At 45.7% G+C, this 18858-nt stretch overlaps 1 protein-coding gene across 2 annotated transcripts in view; it reads left to right on the top strand.

The window, feature by feature from the left end:
• Nucleotides 1-15691, top strand: part of RFT1 (RFT1 glycolipid translocator homolog) — a 54200-nt gene extending 38509 nt beyond the window's left edge. For both annotated transcript variants that reach the window (XM_072941493.1, XM_006196545.4), the window contains 6 exons: nucleotides 2363-2413; nucleotides 3112-3242; nucleotides 4318-4462; nucleotides 9095-9200; nucleotides 14058-14307; nucleotides 14642-15691. In XM_072941493.1, the coding sequence (XP_072797594.1) occupies nucleotides 2363-2413; nucleotides 3112-3242; nucleotides 4318-4462; nucleotides 9095-9200; nucleotides 14058-14307; nucleotides 14642-14809 (851 nt within the window). In that variant the 3' untranslated portion in view covers nucleotides 14810-15691. The remainder of the gene's footprint in view (nucleotides 1-2362; nucleotides 2414-3111; nucleotides 3243-4317; nucleotides 4463-9094; nucleotides 9201-14057; nucleotides 14308-14641) is intronic.
• Nucleotides 15692-18858: the final 3167 nt, after the last annotated feature.

The following is an 18858-nucleotide window of genomic DNA, read 5'->3' as shown; positions in this document are numbered from 1 at the left end:
CATTATTATCTTGTTATTTTTCTTTTTTCCATCTTCTTTATTTTTATATTGTACTTCCAAAGAGAAGTAACTCCCCCTAAGACTCACTTTCCTCATCTGTGAGTTAAAGGAAAGGACCAGGAGGCGTCTGAGGGCTCTCTGAGCTTTGAGAATGCATGTTTCTAGCCTGAGCCCTTATAAAAATGAAACTGTTCACAGGACTTCTGGAGGAAGTAAGGGTCAGAAGCCTTCGGAGAGCTGAGTGAAGCTGCTTTAACTTTCTTGAGAGCAGGGAAAATGTTCACCACTGTCTCCCCAGCACCCTGCTGGGCCTGGCACGTGATAGATTTTCAGCAAGTATTTGTTGATAAAGAAAGGTAACTGTAATGAAACCGTATATCGTGATAGTTCATATTATTGTCAGGACAGACAAATCAGTGTAGGCAGTTTGTAGGGAGAGTAGTTGCTTAAATGCACTTTTTTCCCTCTCAGAGTTTAAAGGGCAATTTGGATGAGTTGAGGAATGGATTCAGTCCAAGCAGTGGTCCTAAGTTAGTTGTCAGGATTGCAATGGCTCAATGTGTGTTTGCAGCAGCAGGTGTCAGCCACACCCAGCCACTCGAGCTCCCGAGCTGGGTCTGCTCCAGTGTTGGGCCATCCTAGCCTGGCTCTCACAGGACCCTTAGGAACTTCCCAAGTCCTCCATCTCCATGGCTGTGAAATAAGGATGGGGCTTGACAGGGACCCCTAGATTCTTTTTATCTAAAAACTATAATTCTAAAAAAGTTGAAATCAGTCATTGTTATGGCAAAAATGTGTGTGTGTGTGTGTGTGTGTATACCGTTACCTTCTGCCCCCACATTTCCTGAACACTGTACCAGGTGCTGAGAATACACCGTTGAATGAGGAACAGGCCACGGCGTCATTCTTTCCCTAGAGACGCAGGCATTTGTGTGGTTACCTCTGATACAGGGCTGTGAGACCTGTACTTGGAACATCAGCTGATTTGCCAGACATCTCTCTTTTTTAGGGGGGAGGGGTAATTAGGTTTTTATTTATCTTTTGGTGGAGGTACCAGGGATTGAACCCAGGACCTTGTGCATACTAGGCATGTGCTCTATCACTGAGCTATACCCTCCCCCCATCGCTAGACATCTCTTGAGTGTATTCTCATTTCTCAGAGCTCTGCTGGGCAACCAAGGATAGAGAGATGACCGAGACATGGTTCCTGCCCTCAGGGAGCTCACAGAACTTGAGAGGGAGAGGCCTGGTGTGCCAGAACCTAGGGCAGCCCCTGTAGAAAAGCCTTTGTAAGTGGTGGGACTAAAAGGCTCCCTGTAGGGTGTAGCAGAGGATGATGATCGAAGGTGGGAGATGAGGGTGAGTTTGGTGAAGGGACGCAAAAAGATAGCTTGGAATCAGTTTCTAAAAGGCCTCAAATGCAGAATCAAGGCACTTGAACTTTTTGCAAACACTGCAGAGCCATTTAAAGATATGAAAACATGTATTGACTTAAGATATATATTTGCAAAATCTAGAACTGTTATCAGTGAGGATGGAGCAGAGCAGAGACACAGATGGGAGCTAGTGAAGTCCTGTGGGTCCGTGCCTGGGACAAGCTGCAGAGGTCCCTGTCACAAATGCAGTTGGCTGGGAGGTTGTAGGGAGGCAAGGATGGAAGAGAGACTTGAGAGAAGACCACCACTGCTTCTCTTAATACTGCTTTCCTCTTTGAGCAAGGTGCTAGGAGGTGAGAGTGGCCCCTCAGGGCTGTGGGCACTCTTCAGTGCTTCACCTCCATAGTGGTCAGTGTTTTCCACTCACGGGTAAGTGCATTCATGGAAGCTAGGGGTGGACAGTAGGACTCTGGGCCAATGTCTTCACCTTGAAGACACTAGACTGTCTTAGACTTGAATCTTGAATTTGGGCTCCAGAACCTTGCCAGGCTCCACAGACCTTTCTCCACCCGAGAGGAGAGTTTTGATGACTGTGCACTTAATCATGGACCTGTCATTTCGCAGAATTTACACTCAGATTATCTGACTTCCCTGAAAACTTAAGATAATCATTTTCATTATTAACATTTTAGAAACAATCCATACTTTTAAAAACACTTATTAGACTGGTTTTACTGATTTTTGTTTTGTTTTTAATTTAACTAGTTTGGAGATTTGCTGTCAATAAAGTCCCCAGCACTTTCCAAATTGTCATTTTGAGATTATTTGAAATCAATATTAGGACAAGAAACATGTCTTTAACTGATTATCTAATTTTTCTCCTTTAAGAGCATTTGCCAACTGGAAGTTGATAGACAATAAGAGAAAAGGAAATGAGAAAATAATGTGCATTTGAAGTGCTAATTATTTTGCTTTTCCATTCTTAGGCGAGCGATATGTGATGACATTTCTGAATGTGTTAAATTTTGGCGATCAGGGTAAGATGAAATTCTGTAGTGTTTTAATTAAAGAACTATTAGTAGACACTTTCTAATTTTTTTCTCCATAGTTTGACAGATTCAATGAAAAAATGAACCTGAAGGTTGTAAGAAATGAATCCTGAAGATTGAAAATTATAGATCTTTGTAAATATATATCTGACTATCCCGCCTCATGTGTCTTGCGTGGCAGATTTCTCTCTTGAGATCCCCTGCTCTTACCCTGCTTTCTCCAGAGCTCTGGTCATTTTGGGGGTCAAAGGTCGCTAAGAGGAAAGGGAGCTCATCCCAAGTCACAGAGATTTGCCCCATGTTTGTGTGGTTCAATAGGTCTTAATACTCTTTTCAGATTTTTTTTTAATATAATCCCAAAGTAGTGGAAATAAAAATAGAAAAAAATCAACTCGACATTAATGACTTTTATGAAGTTCTGGTGAAGGAAATGTTCTGTATTTGACTGTATCCATATCAGTATCCTAGTTGTCACACTGTGCAATAGTTTTGCAAGAACTTTTTATTTGGGGAAACTGGGTAAAGTGTACATGGGTCTCTCTCTTATGTCTTACAACTACACCTGAATCTATAATTATCTCAAAAAGTTTAATTTAAAAATTAAATTAGAAAAAATTTTAATAGTGCTGTGAAAATTCAAGTTAAAAAACCATTGAAATTGTTATTTCTTCCTTTTTGTTTTGTAGGTGTATATGATATAGTGAATAATCTTGGCTCCCTTGTGGCCAGATTAATTTTCCAGCCAATAGAGGAGAGTTTTTATATATTCTTTGCTAAGGTGCTAGAGAGAGAAAAAGACGCCACACTTCAGAAGCAGGTAGTCCTGGTTCTCATCTCTCAAGTGAATTCTCTCTCTATGTGCAGGATAGACAGACAAAAATGTGGAGATGTTTCCCTTCTGTTTGATCTGAAATTTTCTTCTGTTTTCATTCTTCTATCACATTCTGAATGATAGCAGGACCCTGAGTCACTTCTTCTTTAGCACCTTCTCCCTTTCCCCTGGACTGGCTCTTCCTTCTCACCCTTTGTCTTTCTATGTGACATTATTCTTGTCCCAGCCCTCTCTGAACTCTCTACGGCTGTCCCCAGTGCAGCGCAAACCCCCTCCCTTGGTCTAGTCTTAGGTATAAGAATGAGATTGCCTCTCCCATGCTTAGATTCTCAAGAACCAAAGGTGAGTCCAAGGATGCAGAGACTGGAGCAGAGCTCACCGAGGGCGTGGGAGGAAAGCTCTTATTTGGTCCCACTCTCCACACCAGTTGTTTACATCCTGACCATGAGAATCTACATACTCCAGCTGATAATACAGAAGAGATTTTAATCCAGGAGTATTTGGTTGTAGAAACTTCCTTTTTTCTAAAACCATTGAAAATGTCTGACTTATCTTAGAATTAAAAGCAAGCTGAGTCAGCCTCTTACATGTCTTAGAAAACATTTTAAATATAGTTTATGCACAGTATCTCAAATGAGCTAATCTGGTTTTCAGTCTGATTTCGGAATGTTTTCCTAAGTGTAGATGGACAGGAACATCGGCATTTGGCGTCATTTGTCAAGAAGAGCAGGCTGACAGAGCTGGCTAGCAATGTAAAAACTTGTCCACATAAGAATAAATGTCAGAGAGGAGAGTGAGTGTTTCTTAGGCAACATTTGAAATAGTTTATCCTACACGACTTAAAAGCTAACCCTCCCCTGCACTGCCTGAGGAGGCACACATTGTCTTTTCTCCCCCATTTGCTAATTGACATGGAAACAAATCCAGGCTACAGAAAAGCAGTGATGGCCCTCGTCAGTTGAAAGTGTGACCAGTAAAACAGCAAAGGGAGAAGGCCTCATGTGAAGTTTTTCTTTAGCTCATGATTCATCCCACTTCCTTCCCTCTGCCCCGGCCCCAGGAGGATGTTGCTGTGGCCGCTGCGGTTTTGGAGTCCCTGCTGAAGTTGGCCCTGCTGGCTGGTCTGACCATCACTGTTTTCGGCTTTGCCTATTCTCAACTGGCTTTGGACATCTATGGAGGGGCCATGCTTAGCTCAGGATCAGGTATGCACAAGAGGTTTTTTCAGATTTGTTCTAAGTTCCAAACTGAAATAGAAGAGTCTTATGAAACTCAAACACATGGTTGACATCTGTGTCAGTGTAGGGAAAATTGCCAGTGGCTGCAGCTGTGGGACAGTTCCCCTCACCTGAGATCAAACCAGCTCAGGGCACAGTTGGGTCTTTGGCACCAGGTGGATCAATCCCCCAACCTCACTTGGAGAAATTGTTGGGAATCTTTGGCTTTCCTCTCAGGCCTAAAATGTTTTGCCAAATGTTTCCCTGTGCTCCCTCTGGGGCAAGCGAGGAAGGCAGAGGGCAGGCTCTAATGAGTCTCTGCTTGGTACTAAACACATCCAAAGATAGTCAGTGCCACATAAATCTCACGGCCTGATGCATAAAAGCCTCTGAAGGGTAACCCAGAGCCATTTGCAGAGAATGAAATTGATCTCGGCAAATAAAATGGTATATTTAATCCAGTGACTCTTGGGTTTTGAAAGAGAAAAGTATTGAATGTGTCTAACTTTGAAACACCTGATGCCCGGGACACTGAGCATCTTACGACATTACTGGGCCCTATGGACTTCACTAGTTTCAAAATGCACTGGATTGTGGGCTGGCAGTCCATATGTAGTGTTTCATCTTGGGTAAAGCAAAGATGTTTTTAATTCGTCAGGTCACTAGACAAGAACCCTGAAGACTTTTTTCTGCTGCCCTATCTCAAATGTAAAGGGCCTTGTCAAATGCCATTTTACATGTTTTAATCTCAACTATAGTGGGCTCAAACTTTTGGTATTAGGAGAAGAAGGGCCAGGTTTCTACACTAGAGCAAACACTAGGTCATTAAGTTTGGAGAAACACCTGCCGTGAAACCAGTGGTGTGGCTTGTGGCTCCCTGGGGCTTGTGCCATGAGAAGTACATCTCCATCAGGCAACTGCAGGGAGACCTCATTAGAAGGCCATCAGCAAGTTAGGGTGCAGAGATTGGTGGCAGTAGGGGACAGACTACTTCACAGCAGCTCTGCACCTTTGGAAAGGTAATCACCAAGGAACAGCCTTTGGAACACAGTCACAGGACAATGCCATAGGCAGAGAGCTGTCCCATCGATAAAATGTTCACTTGCTGGAGTTATTAATCATAGAAGATATATAAGCAAACCACTGTCACCATGTGGTCTTCTTACTCAAGTGAGATGCTGGTGCCAAACCTGAGCATTGATAGATTTGTTGCTTAAAAAGGTCAGTGTTAGTTGACTTCTAAGGTAATAAATTCTATCTCTAATGGTTTGTGTCCAGAACCATTAATAATTTTAGACTCAGAAAGATAGTCTCTTGGTATCATCTTCAGAGAGAGCGGAGTCTTGAGAATGATCTGGTTTCTCGGTCTCTGGAAAGGATGTGCGGTTGGTGTGCCGCTGAAGGATCTTTCGAACCGTTGTGGCCTCTCACCTGGCCGGGCCCCCTTTCACGTCCCCTGTCCCAGCAGGGTCTTCAGCATTTGTCTCCTCATTGCAGCTGTCTCTCATTTTGACCTAACTTCCAGCACTCTGGAAAGCTCACAGTGGCTTCTGGGAGGGTCAGAGTGTCTCCCCAGGGTGCCCGCCAGCTCTCCTTCCCTCACCTCCACACTAGCCGTCTTCTCCTTGCCCTGCTCCTGGCTCTTCAGACTAGTGCTATGTACCTGAAGCCTTTCGTGTGCCAGAAAATATTAGCACTGCTGCTCTCCGCCCCACATCCCCACCACAGTCTTTTTTGTTTGCTGAAATACCTCCCAAAACTTGACTTTCTCCAGAAAGTCTTACGAATCAGAAAAGAATGGGAACTTTCCATGGCTTAGCCCAACTACTTCATTTTGAAAGTGGAACTTGCAACACTGCTGTCCTCAGTTGCCCCCGTTGCATGTTGGTTTTTGTCCTCACCCGTGAAGGGGCTCACCTGTGCCCTGAAGTGGCCTCTTAGAGCCTCCACTCTCTATGCTGCTGTCTCCAGACGTGGGACTTGGACGCAGCAGAGGCAGCCTTCCGTGGGGCACTGTGGTTTTGCTTGCATTACTTGGACTTAGCACTGTATGTAATTAGGGGCTTTGTGAGAGCTTAGACTTTTCTCAGAAGTCTTCCTCAAACCTCGCTTTTCCACGCTGAAGAGAAAGAGAAACATTGGATGAACTTCTCTGAGATTTGTTACACTTATCTCCTGCATGCTTGTCTTTTGCTCTTTCTTTTGCTTTTTAAGAGCTCTTTTTCTCCTCTATCCCCTTACATTAGTTTCCTAGGGGTGCAGTAACAGTGTACCACAAGTTTGTCTCACAGTTCTAGAGGTCAAAAGTCCAGACTCCCGGTGCCCCAGGGCCGTGCTCCCTCTGAAGGCTCTAGAGGAGGAATCCTTTCCCTCTTCTAGCTTCTGGTGTTTGCCATCAACTCTTGACTTGTAGATACACTGCCCCAGTCACTTGGCTGTCTTCTCCCTGTGTGTCTCCACCTCGTCTTCCCTCTGTGGGTGTCTGTGTCCAAATTTCCCCTTTTTATAAGGACACCAGTCATAATGGATAAGAGCCCACCCTAAGGGCCTCCTTTTACTTGATTACATCTATAAAGAACCTGTTTCCAAATAGTTCATACTCTAAGTTATTAGGGGTTAGGACTTCAAATTACTTTTTAAAGTTTATTTACTTATTTATTTGGTGGGGGGAGCAGGAGATAATTAGGTTTATTTATTTACTTATTTTCTTAATAGAGGTATTGGGGGTTGAACCCAGGACCTTGTTCATGCTAGGCATGCACTCTACCACGGAGTTATACCATCTCCCTCAAATTACTTTTTGGGGGATATAATTCAACCCATACTGCCACTCAGTTCAATCCATAGTTGAAGGTTCTATCCACGAATTCCTCAGTTTCAACCTTTTTCCCCCAAATTAACTCAAAGCCCTTATCCTTGAATCATTGTTTCCTGCGAGAATTTGTGTTTTCCATGTCACAGAGCAGCTCACTATCAACCTTCAGGTAGACCCACACGTGCCATCAGCTTTCAGTTACCAGATGAGAGGTGCAGGTGATGAGGGGAGCATTCCTCCCTGCCGGGGAGAGGAGGATGGAGAGAGGCAGGAAGCACGCTGAGCCGAGCCTCCAGCCACCCCAAAGCAGAGTGTGGCCCTGCCTCCTCGGCTGCTGTCATCCCCCAGCTGCAGTGGGGGCCAGGCTACTTTCTGTAGCAGCTTGGGGAATGAGATGCACATGACATGATGGAATGTGGAACCCAGGAGAGGGCTATCTGTGGAAAATAGTTTTTTGTTGGGCATTAGGGCTGCCCTGTTAGTATTCCTTCTGTAACTTTTGACTGCCATAAAACTGTTCAGGGATCACGTGGCATGGAGATCTTTCAGAGGAAGCAGCTTTCATAAACCATGAATAAGTTTCACATTCTGAGACTCTGGAACTTCAGCCCTCCCCACCGTTCTCTTTTTGTGGTTTAGTTTTTTCTTTATTGAGATCTAGTTTACATAAAATGAAATGCTGTTCTCTGAAGAGTACAGTTTGATGAGTTTTGACAAGTACATATACACTCATGTAACCAAAATCCCGATTAAGATACAGAACATCTCCATTACCCCAGAAAGTTTTCCTAGGACCTTTCCAGTCAAGTGCCCCCCACCCTCACCTCAGAGGTAACCACTGCTCTCATTTCTTAATATTGCTTTTAAAAAGGATTTCCTATAAATGAAATCATACAGCATGGGCACTTTCCTGTTTAGCTTCTTTCCCTCAATATAAAGTTTTTGAGATTCATCCATGTTTTTACATGGATTGGTACTTTTCTCTCTTTGATTGCTTCTCAGTATTTCTCTGTATGGTTGGCCCACAGTTGGTTTATCCTTTCCCCTGTCAGTGATCACTGTGGGCTATAATGAATAAAACTGCTGTGGGTGTTTTTGTGAACACATGTTTATTTCTCTTGGATAGATACCTCGGAGTGGAATTGCTGGATCATAGGTTGAGTATATGGTTATTTTATTAGCAACTGCTTGGCTGCCTCTTAGTAATGGTCCTTCTTAAAAAAGAGGATCAATTCCATTTTGAGGCTCCCGATCTTTTATTAGCAGATCTTCCCAAAGCTTGTTAGTTGTGGAACCACATCATTTTGTTTTAGAAGAAAATAACCTTGTGGGCTCTGATCCTCCCTGCAGGGTTGTGGGTGTTCTGTCTCCGTAGTTTCCTGCTGCTCCTGAGCCCTGGGCTTCTCCCCGAGGTCTTTTCTTCAGGGCCTCTTCAGATGAGTTTCTCTGAACATGCAGGGCCACCTGTGTCCCTAAGTGCTCAAATTAGCAGACTTCTTCAAGCTAATTTAAAAAGCAAGAAATTTCCTTTCTGGCCAGATCAGCTTTTAGTTGTTAAGCCAGAGATCTGTACATTTATTCGTAATTGTCCTTTTGTTTGTAGCTGCTTTTTTTCAGTCAGTGCCTGGCACATTGAGAGTCCTTCCAGATAGTTAAGACCATAGGCTCGAGCATGCATCTGCCCAGTGACAACACCAGCAGGGCTCATGACCCAGTCCCAGTGTTCTGTGACCACTCAGCCCAAGTCAGGGTGCACGGGGGCCTCCCGTTTGGGCTCTGGAGTCTCAGTGGTTGTTTCCTTGTAGGTCCCATTCTGCTGCGTGCCTATTGTCTCTACGTCCTCCTGCTTGCCATCAACGGAGTGACTGAGTGTTTCACATTTGCTGCCATGAGCAAAGAGGAGGTTGACAGGTGGGTAATCGTAAAGGCACACCTTTAATCATGGCCTTCAGTCAAAATGAAAAAACTTCTTTCTTTTCATCCTGAACATGCATTTTCAGAAGGCTCTTTTAGAGCTAGGAGTGTGGCTTTCCTCAGGCACCATTCAGTGAGTCCTCCTCACGGTAGGGCTGGGAGTTGGGGGCAGCAACTGCTCCTCACCTCCCCCTGTGAAAGACGAAATCTGGGCCCTGAAGGGTTGTGTTGGTCCAGGTGGCAGAGGCAGACACGAGGCAAACTCCACTCCTGCACTCCTTGCCCAGTGCCTCAGCGGGTTACCAGACAGCTTCTCCAAGCTGCACAGCTATAGACTCTGATGTGAAGGTGTTCGAGAATCTCAGGGATCTGTGACATCTCTCCTCAGAGAAAGGCCCAAGTGCACATACAAGTTTTGCCACATTTTTTTCCATCCATTGACCCAGATCAGGACCTCTGCCCTAGAACTTCAAGGAGTAGTTCTTAACACTGGTTATGAATCAAAATGCCCCATAGACTTTGTTAGAAATGCAGATTCCTGTCCACCCTGCTTCCCCCACTCTCTCTCCCGCTGCACCTGCAGAATCAGCAGGCCTTAAGCACGGAAATGTCTTCAAAGCTCCTCAATGACTCTGTTGTGAACTTCTGATAAAAGCCTCTGACCCACACCCAGGATCACTCATTTCTCGTGTCTCAAATGCCAGAAGGTAGTAAGGCAGTAACTGAAGGCACCACTGCAGTGAGCGTTTGAGGAGAAGAATTAAACTGATAGGGGCAAAGGAGAGAGAGGAAGGAGGAGAGAGGAAGAGGAGTGAGTGTAGATAATGAGGTGAGCAGCCCTTGTTTTCTCTTTGCCCCTGAGGCCTGGGCCTCCAGGGGGTTTCACGCTGCCTCGGCAGTTCTTCGAGTGCTGTTGAAACCACTCAGAGGCCTGGTGGTGGTGGATATAAAAAGGGGAGCTCAGAGAGCTGGGGACGCCTTCCTCTCATTCAGAACAGCCTCTGTCTGCCTCCTCACAGGCTTGTCTCACAGGCTTGGTGACTGTGTGTGCGACACCACAGGTGAGACCTAGAGTCTAGAGCAGCAGTGCCAGCCCGGACTGATGAGACTCCCCGAGGGGGTCCTGGCCCCCTCCCCTTCCAACTGAACTAGAATTTTAGGGGTGTGTGCCAAGGAATCTTTTCTCACACAGTTCCAGGAGATTGCTAAGGATAGCTGGGGCCTCAGGAACCACTGGTCCAGACCAGTTTTCAGAGTAAAAACTACACTGAGCACCGTGACCCAGGGCATACTTAGCTGTGGCTGAAACGAAGCTTTCACAAAGCAACAATACCCTAGTTACGTGCAGGACACACTGATGGTTTTTAATTCTGTTCTGTTTCATTTTTTAAACTGCCATGTCATGACCCACTAAATTGATTTCCCAGCCTACTTTCAGGTCACAACCCATAGTTTTCAAATAGTGGTCTAGACAATGGTTTTTGCTTCAGACAGTTAAATTTATAGCTATAAACTGCTTTGAGTTCATCCTTTTTTTTTTTTAATGGATGAAAAGGTCTCTTTAATTTTGAAAATACTGTGTTTTTACTTGAAAGATGCTTCTAACATGAATTAATTTAAAACTATAATTTGAAGCCTACTAAATGAGGTACTGAGGCCTAGTGGAAAGAGCTCTGGACTAGGAATCTTTCTCTTTGAAGGGAATTTTGTTATAATTTCAGCATTAGTGTTGAGGGGGAGAGTCAACACTAGGCCTGTTTAAAACATTAAAAACATGTCTTACAACCAACTCATGAGGGAAAACAGGCAGTGGCTGGTTGCTTTGGTTCCTCTTATTGCATTGAACCGAAGGAAACAACTTTCTCAGTTAGTTGTAATGGAATTTTGGCAGTATATTAAAATCTGAAAAATTATTTTCGTGGTATTAGTAGTTAACGTAGAGAAGAGACAGAGACACTTTCTCATCTGGAGTAACTCACTCCCCCTAAGAGTAAAATGTGACTTTAAGCATGCTCTTCAGATCTATATTAAACATATACCAGCCCCCTTTCTGTCTGGGCCCTTGGCCCCAACCCCTGGCCTCTCTGAGCCCATGGGCTCATCATAGACCCCAGCGTTTTTTTCATCTTTATGAGTTTAGCCAGATAGAAACCTCTAGTAGGGCTTCTTATAGTAGATTTGAACAGCTTAGTGAAATGTTATGATTTATTTGCATTGGATGTTTTAGATTCTGAATTGAAGAAAAATATTTATAAACTCATGGGTTTTTCCTTAACCAATTTCAGGTTAGTTGGTGCTTTTCTAAATAAAAATAGTGCATTTGGTTGGATGTGAAATATTAGAATGTCCTTTGAACTGCAAGTGGCCTTTTTGTTAATAACCTCATAATATATATAGGATAAGATTGATGGATTTTACATTATGTCCTATTGAAGAATTTTCGTACTGTTTTGTTAAGGGTATCTCATTTTCTTTTGTTCATTTGACAGATGCTTTTTGAGCATTTACTCTCTAATGGGCTTTGCTTTAAGCTCTAGGAAAACAGCAATGAACAAAAAAGATCTCTGCTCTTCTAGAGCTGACAGTGCAGGGGGCAGATAGCAAACAAGTAAATAAGAAAATATTGTACTTTGCAGAGAACTAAAAGGGCTATGTCATGAGAGTCAGGGCCTTTTAAGTTCGGGGGGCCCCTCTGAGGAGGTGGCATTTAGGCTGAGGCCTGGATGACCAAGAAGAGTCTGTCGTGCAGAGATGCTGCAGAGCCTTCCGAGCAGAGGGGACAGTGATGCTGAGGCCCACAACTGAAAGCTCCTTTGTCTGCTTTGTTGACCCTTAAGTGCCCAACACGGAGTCGGACTCTGTAACTGTTAAATGAAGGGTGAGCGTGATCTTCTCATGTTGGCAGATTAGAGACGTGTGCCATCCTCTCCATGGCTGCAGAGGCTGCATGATATGGCTTTGTCTTGATATATTCAGCCAGCACTCTCTGGGGGACGCTTCTGTTGCTGCTGCAGTCAACATCCTTGACCATCCATCTTTAGATAAGCCTGATCAAATGACTTACTGTTTATGTCAACCAAACCTTGGAGAATAGTCATTGTCACTGACTAATTTTACATTGATTTTAAAAAGTGGTATTTTAATTTTATCTTTAAAATTCTCATTTTTTCCTAAAGTAGATTATGCCTTTAAGGGTATAGATTTGTGAGTTCTGGGAAGTTCAACAGCTGCAGACCCCTCTTCAAGTAAAAAACAATGGACTTGGTCATCATCAGCTCCTCCCAAATGGCCACACCAAAGAAACTTCAGTGGAACTTGTCCCTGCTTAAATGAGCATAAATTATCTGCTGGTTTCATTCATTGTTTCCATTCTACTTGGAGTTGGGAGAGGATGACTTTGAAAGTTTGTGAGCCTATGGCTCTAAACCATGGTCTTGGTAGATCTTTCTGAGATAGTTTCTGAAAAAAACACAAACAAACCAGATTACACATCTCTGCTTCTTTTTGGAAAAGAGGTCAGAGCACTGGCGTATAATGGGTCCCACCCTCGGTGATTTTTTTTATGAAGTTGGACATTCTGATCATTGATAGTAGTTAGTGAGGAGACTTCCCCTGTGAAGATGTGGGCTCTTATATTTCCATTACTTATTAAAAGAAACAAATAAATTCTCTCTCTGGAATTCTGCATGAAAGCACACGTCCGTTGTTGGAGTACAGTTGTATGCGTGTGTTATTCTTACCACCCACTCTGATGAATTGTATCTCTATTACACCTTGGCCTTGCTCAGCCCCCGGACCAGAACCTGGGCATTTGGGGGACACAGGAGCTTTCTTACCACCTCTCCCTCAAGCACAGAACCTTAGTGATGGCCTCTGAGGTTTCCTAACCCAGCTGACACAGCTTGAGGACCTAAGGGGTTTGGTTCCCTCTACAGCTATATACTTAGAATGCTTGCTGTGTGCTAGGCAGATACTGGGGAATTTTGTTTGTGGCTGTACCACAAGCCTTTTGGAGGACTGTGGCAGCTATTTTATCTTTGCTGAGACTCAGTTTCCCTTGCTAAGAACTGAAGATAACCAAGAGGCATGCTGCTCTGAAATAGGGAAATGAAGGGAGCAGAATAAGCCAACCAGTCATAGACTCCAGAGAGCTCTGGAGAGCAGAGAGCAGAAAAAGGGACGTGTAAGAGTCTGGGAAGCACTGAAGTGGGGCCTGACCTCGCTGCCTGTTTCCATTTCATCTTGGAAGCTGGCCACTTGCTTTGAGTGAGGTCCACTGGCCAGGGTTACAGGGCTTCTTCCTTTTCCAGGGGAAGCGATGTGAGGTGTTAAAGTTTAGGGGTCAGGGGTCAGGTTGGGGTGTCAGCGCACTCCTTAGGCAAATCACTCACCTCTCTGTCCTGGTCTCCTCATCCATAAAACAAATCCAAGCTCCACGGGGCAAGGGCCACATGTGTTCATCCACCAGGGCATCCTCAGCACCCCTTACAGTGAGTGAGCGTTCACCTGTGATTGTTACCCGAGTCATATTCTTGTGCCTCACGTTGAAGTCTTGGGCTGAACGGGATTTTCATGTGTTCTGATCACAAAGCGTCACTTAAACTGGCCAGTTATTAGACTTACCTTAGACACGATAAATATCTTGAGTTGTTCATTTTCTTTCTCTTCTGTAGGGGTGAGGGAAACAGTGACAATTCCGTTATCCCTTTAGCATCCTTTATTGTGAAAAATCAGCTAGGTCGTGGGAATGCAAAGGTGCTTTCTGTGAATTTGTGTTCATGGCCACTTTCTTGGCAGCAGCCCTGTCTTGAAGCACTTGACACTGCCCTGTGTCACTTGCCTCCCCCTCGCCAGGTACAATTTCACGATGCTGGCCCTGTCCTCTTCGTTCCTGGTGTTATCCTATCTCCTGACCCGGTGGTGTGGCAGCGTGGGCTTCATCTTGGCCAACTGCTTCAACATGGGCATTCGAATCACACAGAGCCTCTGCTTCATCCACCGCTACTACCAGAAGAGCCCCCACAGGCCCCTGGCTGGCCTGTGCCTGTCGCCAGTCCTCCTCGGGACATTTGCCCTCAGTGGTGGCGTTACCAGTCTTTCAGAGGTGAGACTCCCAGCTGTCACACCACGTGCTTTTGCAGCCTGCCCACTGTCCCTCATTCTAGGTGTCCCCTTCCTGCTCTGCCTGAACCAGCCAGACAAGTACTTGCTACCTCTTCCCCCTCCCACTAAGCTCTGGGACATCACCTTATGATAGACATGGCTGAGCAGTGTTACTCATGGGAGCAGAGTGAACCCTAGTACGTGGCAGCTGGCATGCCTTTGCCTTTATCTGACTTGAAGCTGGAACAGTAGGCCCTCTGCTCTCCCTGGCTTGCCCCGGAGGAAGGAGGTACAGCTGGAGGGGCTGGGACAGTGACAGTGGTTTCTTTCTGCAGGTATTCCTCTGCTGTGAGCTGGGCTGGCTGGCCAGGCTGGCGCACGTTGCTATGGGGGCCCTCTGTTTGGGAGCCACTCTTGGGATGGCATTCCTCACAGAGACCAAGCTGATCCACTTTCTTAGGACTCAATTAGGTATGTCCAGACTCGCTGACAAAACAACGTGACCTCGGGGCAGCATTGGCACTTGGAGCAGCTGTGGGGCCGTTTTGTGGGTGGAACACATTTTCTATGCAGAAGAGCCAAGCTGAGGGGTCTGCAGTGGAATGAGACCTGCCCAGGAAGGTGAGACGTCAGCAAACCACCAGACCAGACACTTACATCCATTTGAGGTTTTAGACAGAAGGAGGAGTTCCATTTTCAAGGGAAGACCAAAAAAGCTCTTTTAAAATAGATGTAATTATTTTTTCCACCATTTTGTTGTAATCAGCATTTTTCTTTTGAGTCATATGTTAAATCCTTTTGGATGTCATTGACCTTATGAGCTATGTCCTCCAACAAACTATATCTTGGATGTTCATAGTTAATAATCATCTGGACCAGAAGAAGAGATGTAGCCATTTTACCCTTCACAGGAATATTTCATGGATCCTGTGAAAGCAGGAAGGAGACTTGGTGTTACGTGATGTCATGCACCAAACAAGAACAAAGTTGGCCCTGGTGGTGTAACTTTCCCCACATCAGCACTGTGGCCTGGGTTTTTAGAGAAGGAGAAATGTTGCTCAGTGAGAAATCCAAGCAATGAAAGCATAAGGTCGCATTTCCCACAGTTAGCCCTGAGGGCCACACCTCTCATCTCAGTGCTGTGACCCCCAGGCCAGCACGTGCCTTCCCAGAGCAGGTGTGAGCTGGCTCAAGACTTGTAGCCTGGCCACCTGAAAGAGTGGGGCTTTGAAGGACTCTGTGATCTAGTTTGAGCTGCCTTGTCCCCTGAAGGGAACACTGCTTTGCATCTGGCTGTCAACTTCTCATGCGGAAATTGCACAGATGACAGCTGAAGTTGAAGAGAGATATCTTTTTTTCCTCAGAATAAAATAGAGTGAATTCTATCTGGCAAGTGTCACTGAGTCACACCCCTCCCACTGGCCCATCACTTCTAGCACTGGTCAGTATACCTGAATTCCAGCCCCAGAACAAGAGTCACAGGCCTGTGGGTCTGGTCCTCTGGGCCATGATGTGAGCCCCGGCTAAGGTGTTTATGTCCCTGCCCTGCACCCAGCAGGTGAGATCACGAGGCATTGTTCTAAGGCAGCAAAGCATTTTTCTCCTCATTAATGTATTAATTAATTGGATGATTGACCTTTGGAGCTATGTGCACAAACTGTATCTTGGATGGTAATAGTAAAATCATCTGGCCCCAATGTCCCTGAACTTCCTATGTTTAAACCCAGAGAGCAGAGCAACTTGTATCAGATGGTGGTTTGGCTAAAATGTATGTGTTTAAACCCACTGGCCCAGAGCCAGAAGTCCAAAGATAAAGACCCACCAGCAAACCGAGACTAGGACCCAGTCACCTTGACACCTTTTTTTGTTGTCAGAGAGAGAATGCTTTGTATTAATTGAGGGAAAAGTAGTTAAATACAAGATGTCACTGAGCCCTCAGAGGCCCTCCAGAAGCATGACCTTGATCATGTTTTGTAAGGCAGGGCCAGCCTAGCTCAGAAGAACTGATCTCCTTGTGGGTTAAGGTAGGTGGTACCCACAGGAGGCAGTGCTCCCTCCCAAGTACTTTTTTTGTTTCTTGAATGCACAGAAATGGGCTTCCAGCCCTCACAAGTTCCCTCTCTACTGCCCTTGACCACTCCTCCCTCCCCTAGAACCTTGTCACCCACCCCCTGCCCACTTGACCCCAGACTTAAACTGTGGTCCTGGGACTACCTGTTTCAGCATCACCTGGATTGCAAGTTAGAAATGTGGGTTTCCAGGACCCACTCCTGACCTCAGGTGCCGGGCTCTGGGACCAACTTTTTCAGCAAACCAAGATTGGTGCACCCCGCGGCCCTTAACCGGCTTTAGGGCCCAGGCCCAGTTGTGCTGACGTTCATGGTGTCTGTTGCGGCTCATGCTCTGCAGCCTGGAGAGGCTCTGTCTGACAGCGAGGGCTCAGGCTCATCTCGGGCGCTGCTGTGGGCACCAGGCTGCCGCAGTCAGGGCCAGCCTCTCGAGAGACAGCCAGCTGGGATGGCAGCCCAGGGCTCCCTCCTGTGGCCTGCTTCCCCATTTCTAGGAAGAGGAGTTCCCATGGCCCAGGGTTTGGGGAAGAAAAGAAGGTGTTTTCCCCTTACTAACACCTGCCTCCTGGACTCTAGCATGTGGGCAGGAAGCCCTTTGCTACCCACGGCCTCTGCCACTGCCCCTGGCTGCTCCCTGAGCCCAACCACTGCCTCTGGGGATTTCCCCAAAGGCCCCCCAGAGCCACACCTGTGCCTCAGGGTGCTTCCATCCATGGGTGCTGAGCTGCCCCATGTTACCCATTTTAAGGGGGAATCACACTTTGAGCTTTCAGACCACTTAAAACATAGTGTGGCTACTTCATGGAAATGAGTCTCTAAAGCACATCCACTGATGATACGAAGACACTTTTGGTGCTGAGAATAACAGCATTTCTTCTTTCTGTGCTGCTCTGGCCACACGTGTGTTGTGACTTTGGAGCTGGCCTGTCAGGGCCCCCCTTGAGGCTGCTGTGCTATCTAGTGCTTCCTCAGTGGTGCCTCCTGGCCTTGGAGGTGCTCCCTACTCTGCCCTGCTCCCTGCCACTTACCAGCCTAATTCAGCAGGGAGCCTTCTTCCTCCTGTCTTTTAAAAAAAATCATGTATTCATATTGCTAGTTTCATGTCAATTCCCTGGTTTTAAAATTAATAGATTATTTTCTTCACATCTTTGTAAAGTGCTTTCTTTCGTACCCCTTCTCCTTCCAAAAAAGAAAAATTCTTACATTTCAAAAGGAAGGTGGGCAGGTGCCTTGAGTTGTGTGATCCATTTTTAGTCCTCATCAGAATGTTTCTGCCCATGCTGGCATAACTGGACTGTGATTCTGACTTTGAAAGGGGGCTGGCTTCCTAGCGCCTGTGATGGAGCCATCTGTGTCCGGTCCTGACAGGCCGGTGGGTCATCCACTGCTCTTCCTTCTGCCTGAAGCAGCGTTTCCCATTGTCAATTGCACTGTTCTCTCTCCTGTCTTCTCCACCCCACCTGGTCTTTGTCTTGGCCTGTTTATAAAATAAGCAGCCATTCTTTGGTGGGTCAGGACTAGTATCAGGGCAAGGAGAGCAGGTGTGTGACTTTAGGCATGTGGGTTTTAGGGAGTGCAGGGTGTCTTGCTTCACTTTCATATCTTCCTCAATCAGGTACTTGACTCATGTTCAATTTGGAAATGAGACTTCTGAACCAATCACATGCAGGTGGAAAATGATTTGTTTTACTGTTATTTACTCCACCTAAGTGAATTAGCCCTTAATGTTGTAATTATTTCATTTGTTAAATAACTTTCAAGGGCAGCAAGGAAGATGTTTTATCTGAAGACTTTGTGGGGAAGGTCACCTCATCAGTCTGGCTCCAGTTACCTTGGCAGAATTCACCCTACAACTCAGTGTCAGTCTTTCTTAACCAGAACTGTCTGGTATATCAGAATGAAATTGGGAAAATGGGCTCCTAATGTAGTTCAGCCTCCTTTAAGGGCCTAATAAAGGAAGTCTTATAAATAATTCTTAATTATCCTCCAGGTTAATTAGCAGAAGTTGGTGGGTACCCCCATCCCAAAGTGCAGTCGCTCTTGTCTTGTCAGCTTCTCCATCCTTCTGGGGCAGTGTGGCTTAGAGAGAAAGTGTGCAAGGTGAGCAGTGGGGATTTGGGTCTTTCCCCTCATGAAATAGGTCCTCACGAGAGAAGGTGCACCCAGAACTCTGTCCCCCATGGAGACCCATCCCCAAGCCTTGTCAAACCTATCCCATGTCCCACACTGAACACAGCAAGTATGTGAGTATACCAGAGTCATGTTTGGCTAGTTGGTGTGGTGTTATGTTCTGTAGACATTTGGGCATCAATTTTGAAGCTTTGTGTTTTGGAACCGGTAAATTTCATTTCCATTTCAGTCATTTCTGTAGGTTCTGGGAGAGCTGAAGGGTCCTGAATGCCGTGCCTGTGAGGCCGAATGAACAAGTGTCCTGGGGGCTTGGGAAGACAGTGGGCAGTCTGGCTGGTGGGCAGTGAGAGGAG

The sequence above is a fragment of the Vicugna pacos genome, chromosome 17 (genome assembly GCF_048564905.1).
Source record: "Vicugna pacos chromosome 17, VicPac4, whole genome shotgun sequence".
NCBI classification, from domain to species: domain Eukaryota; kingdom Metazoa; phylum Chordata; class Mammalia; order Artiodactyla; family Camelidae; genus Vicugna; species Vicugna pacos.
The sequence above is the reverse complement of the archived record's forward strand: the minus strand, read 5'-3'. Positions and strand labels throughout refer to the sequence as shown.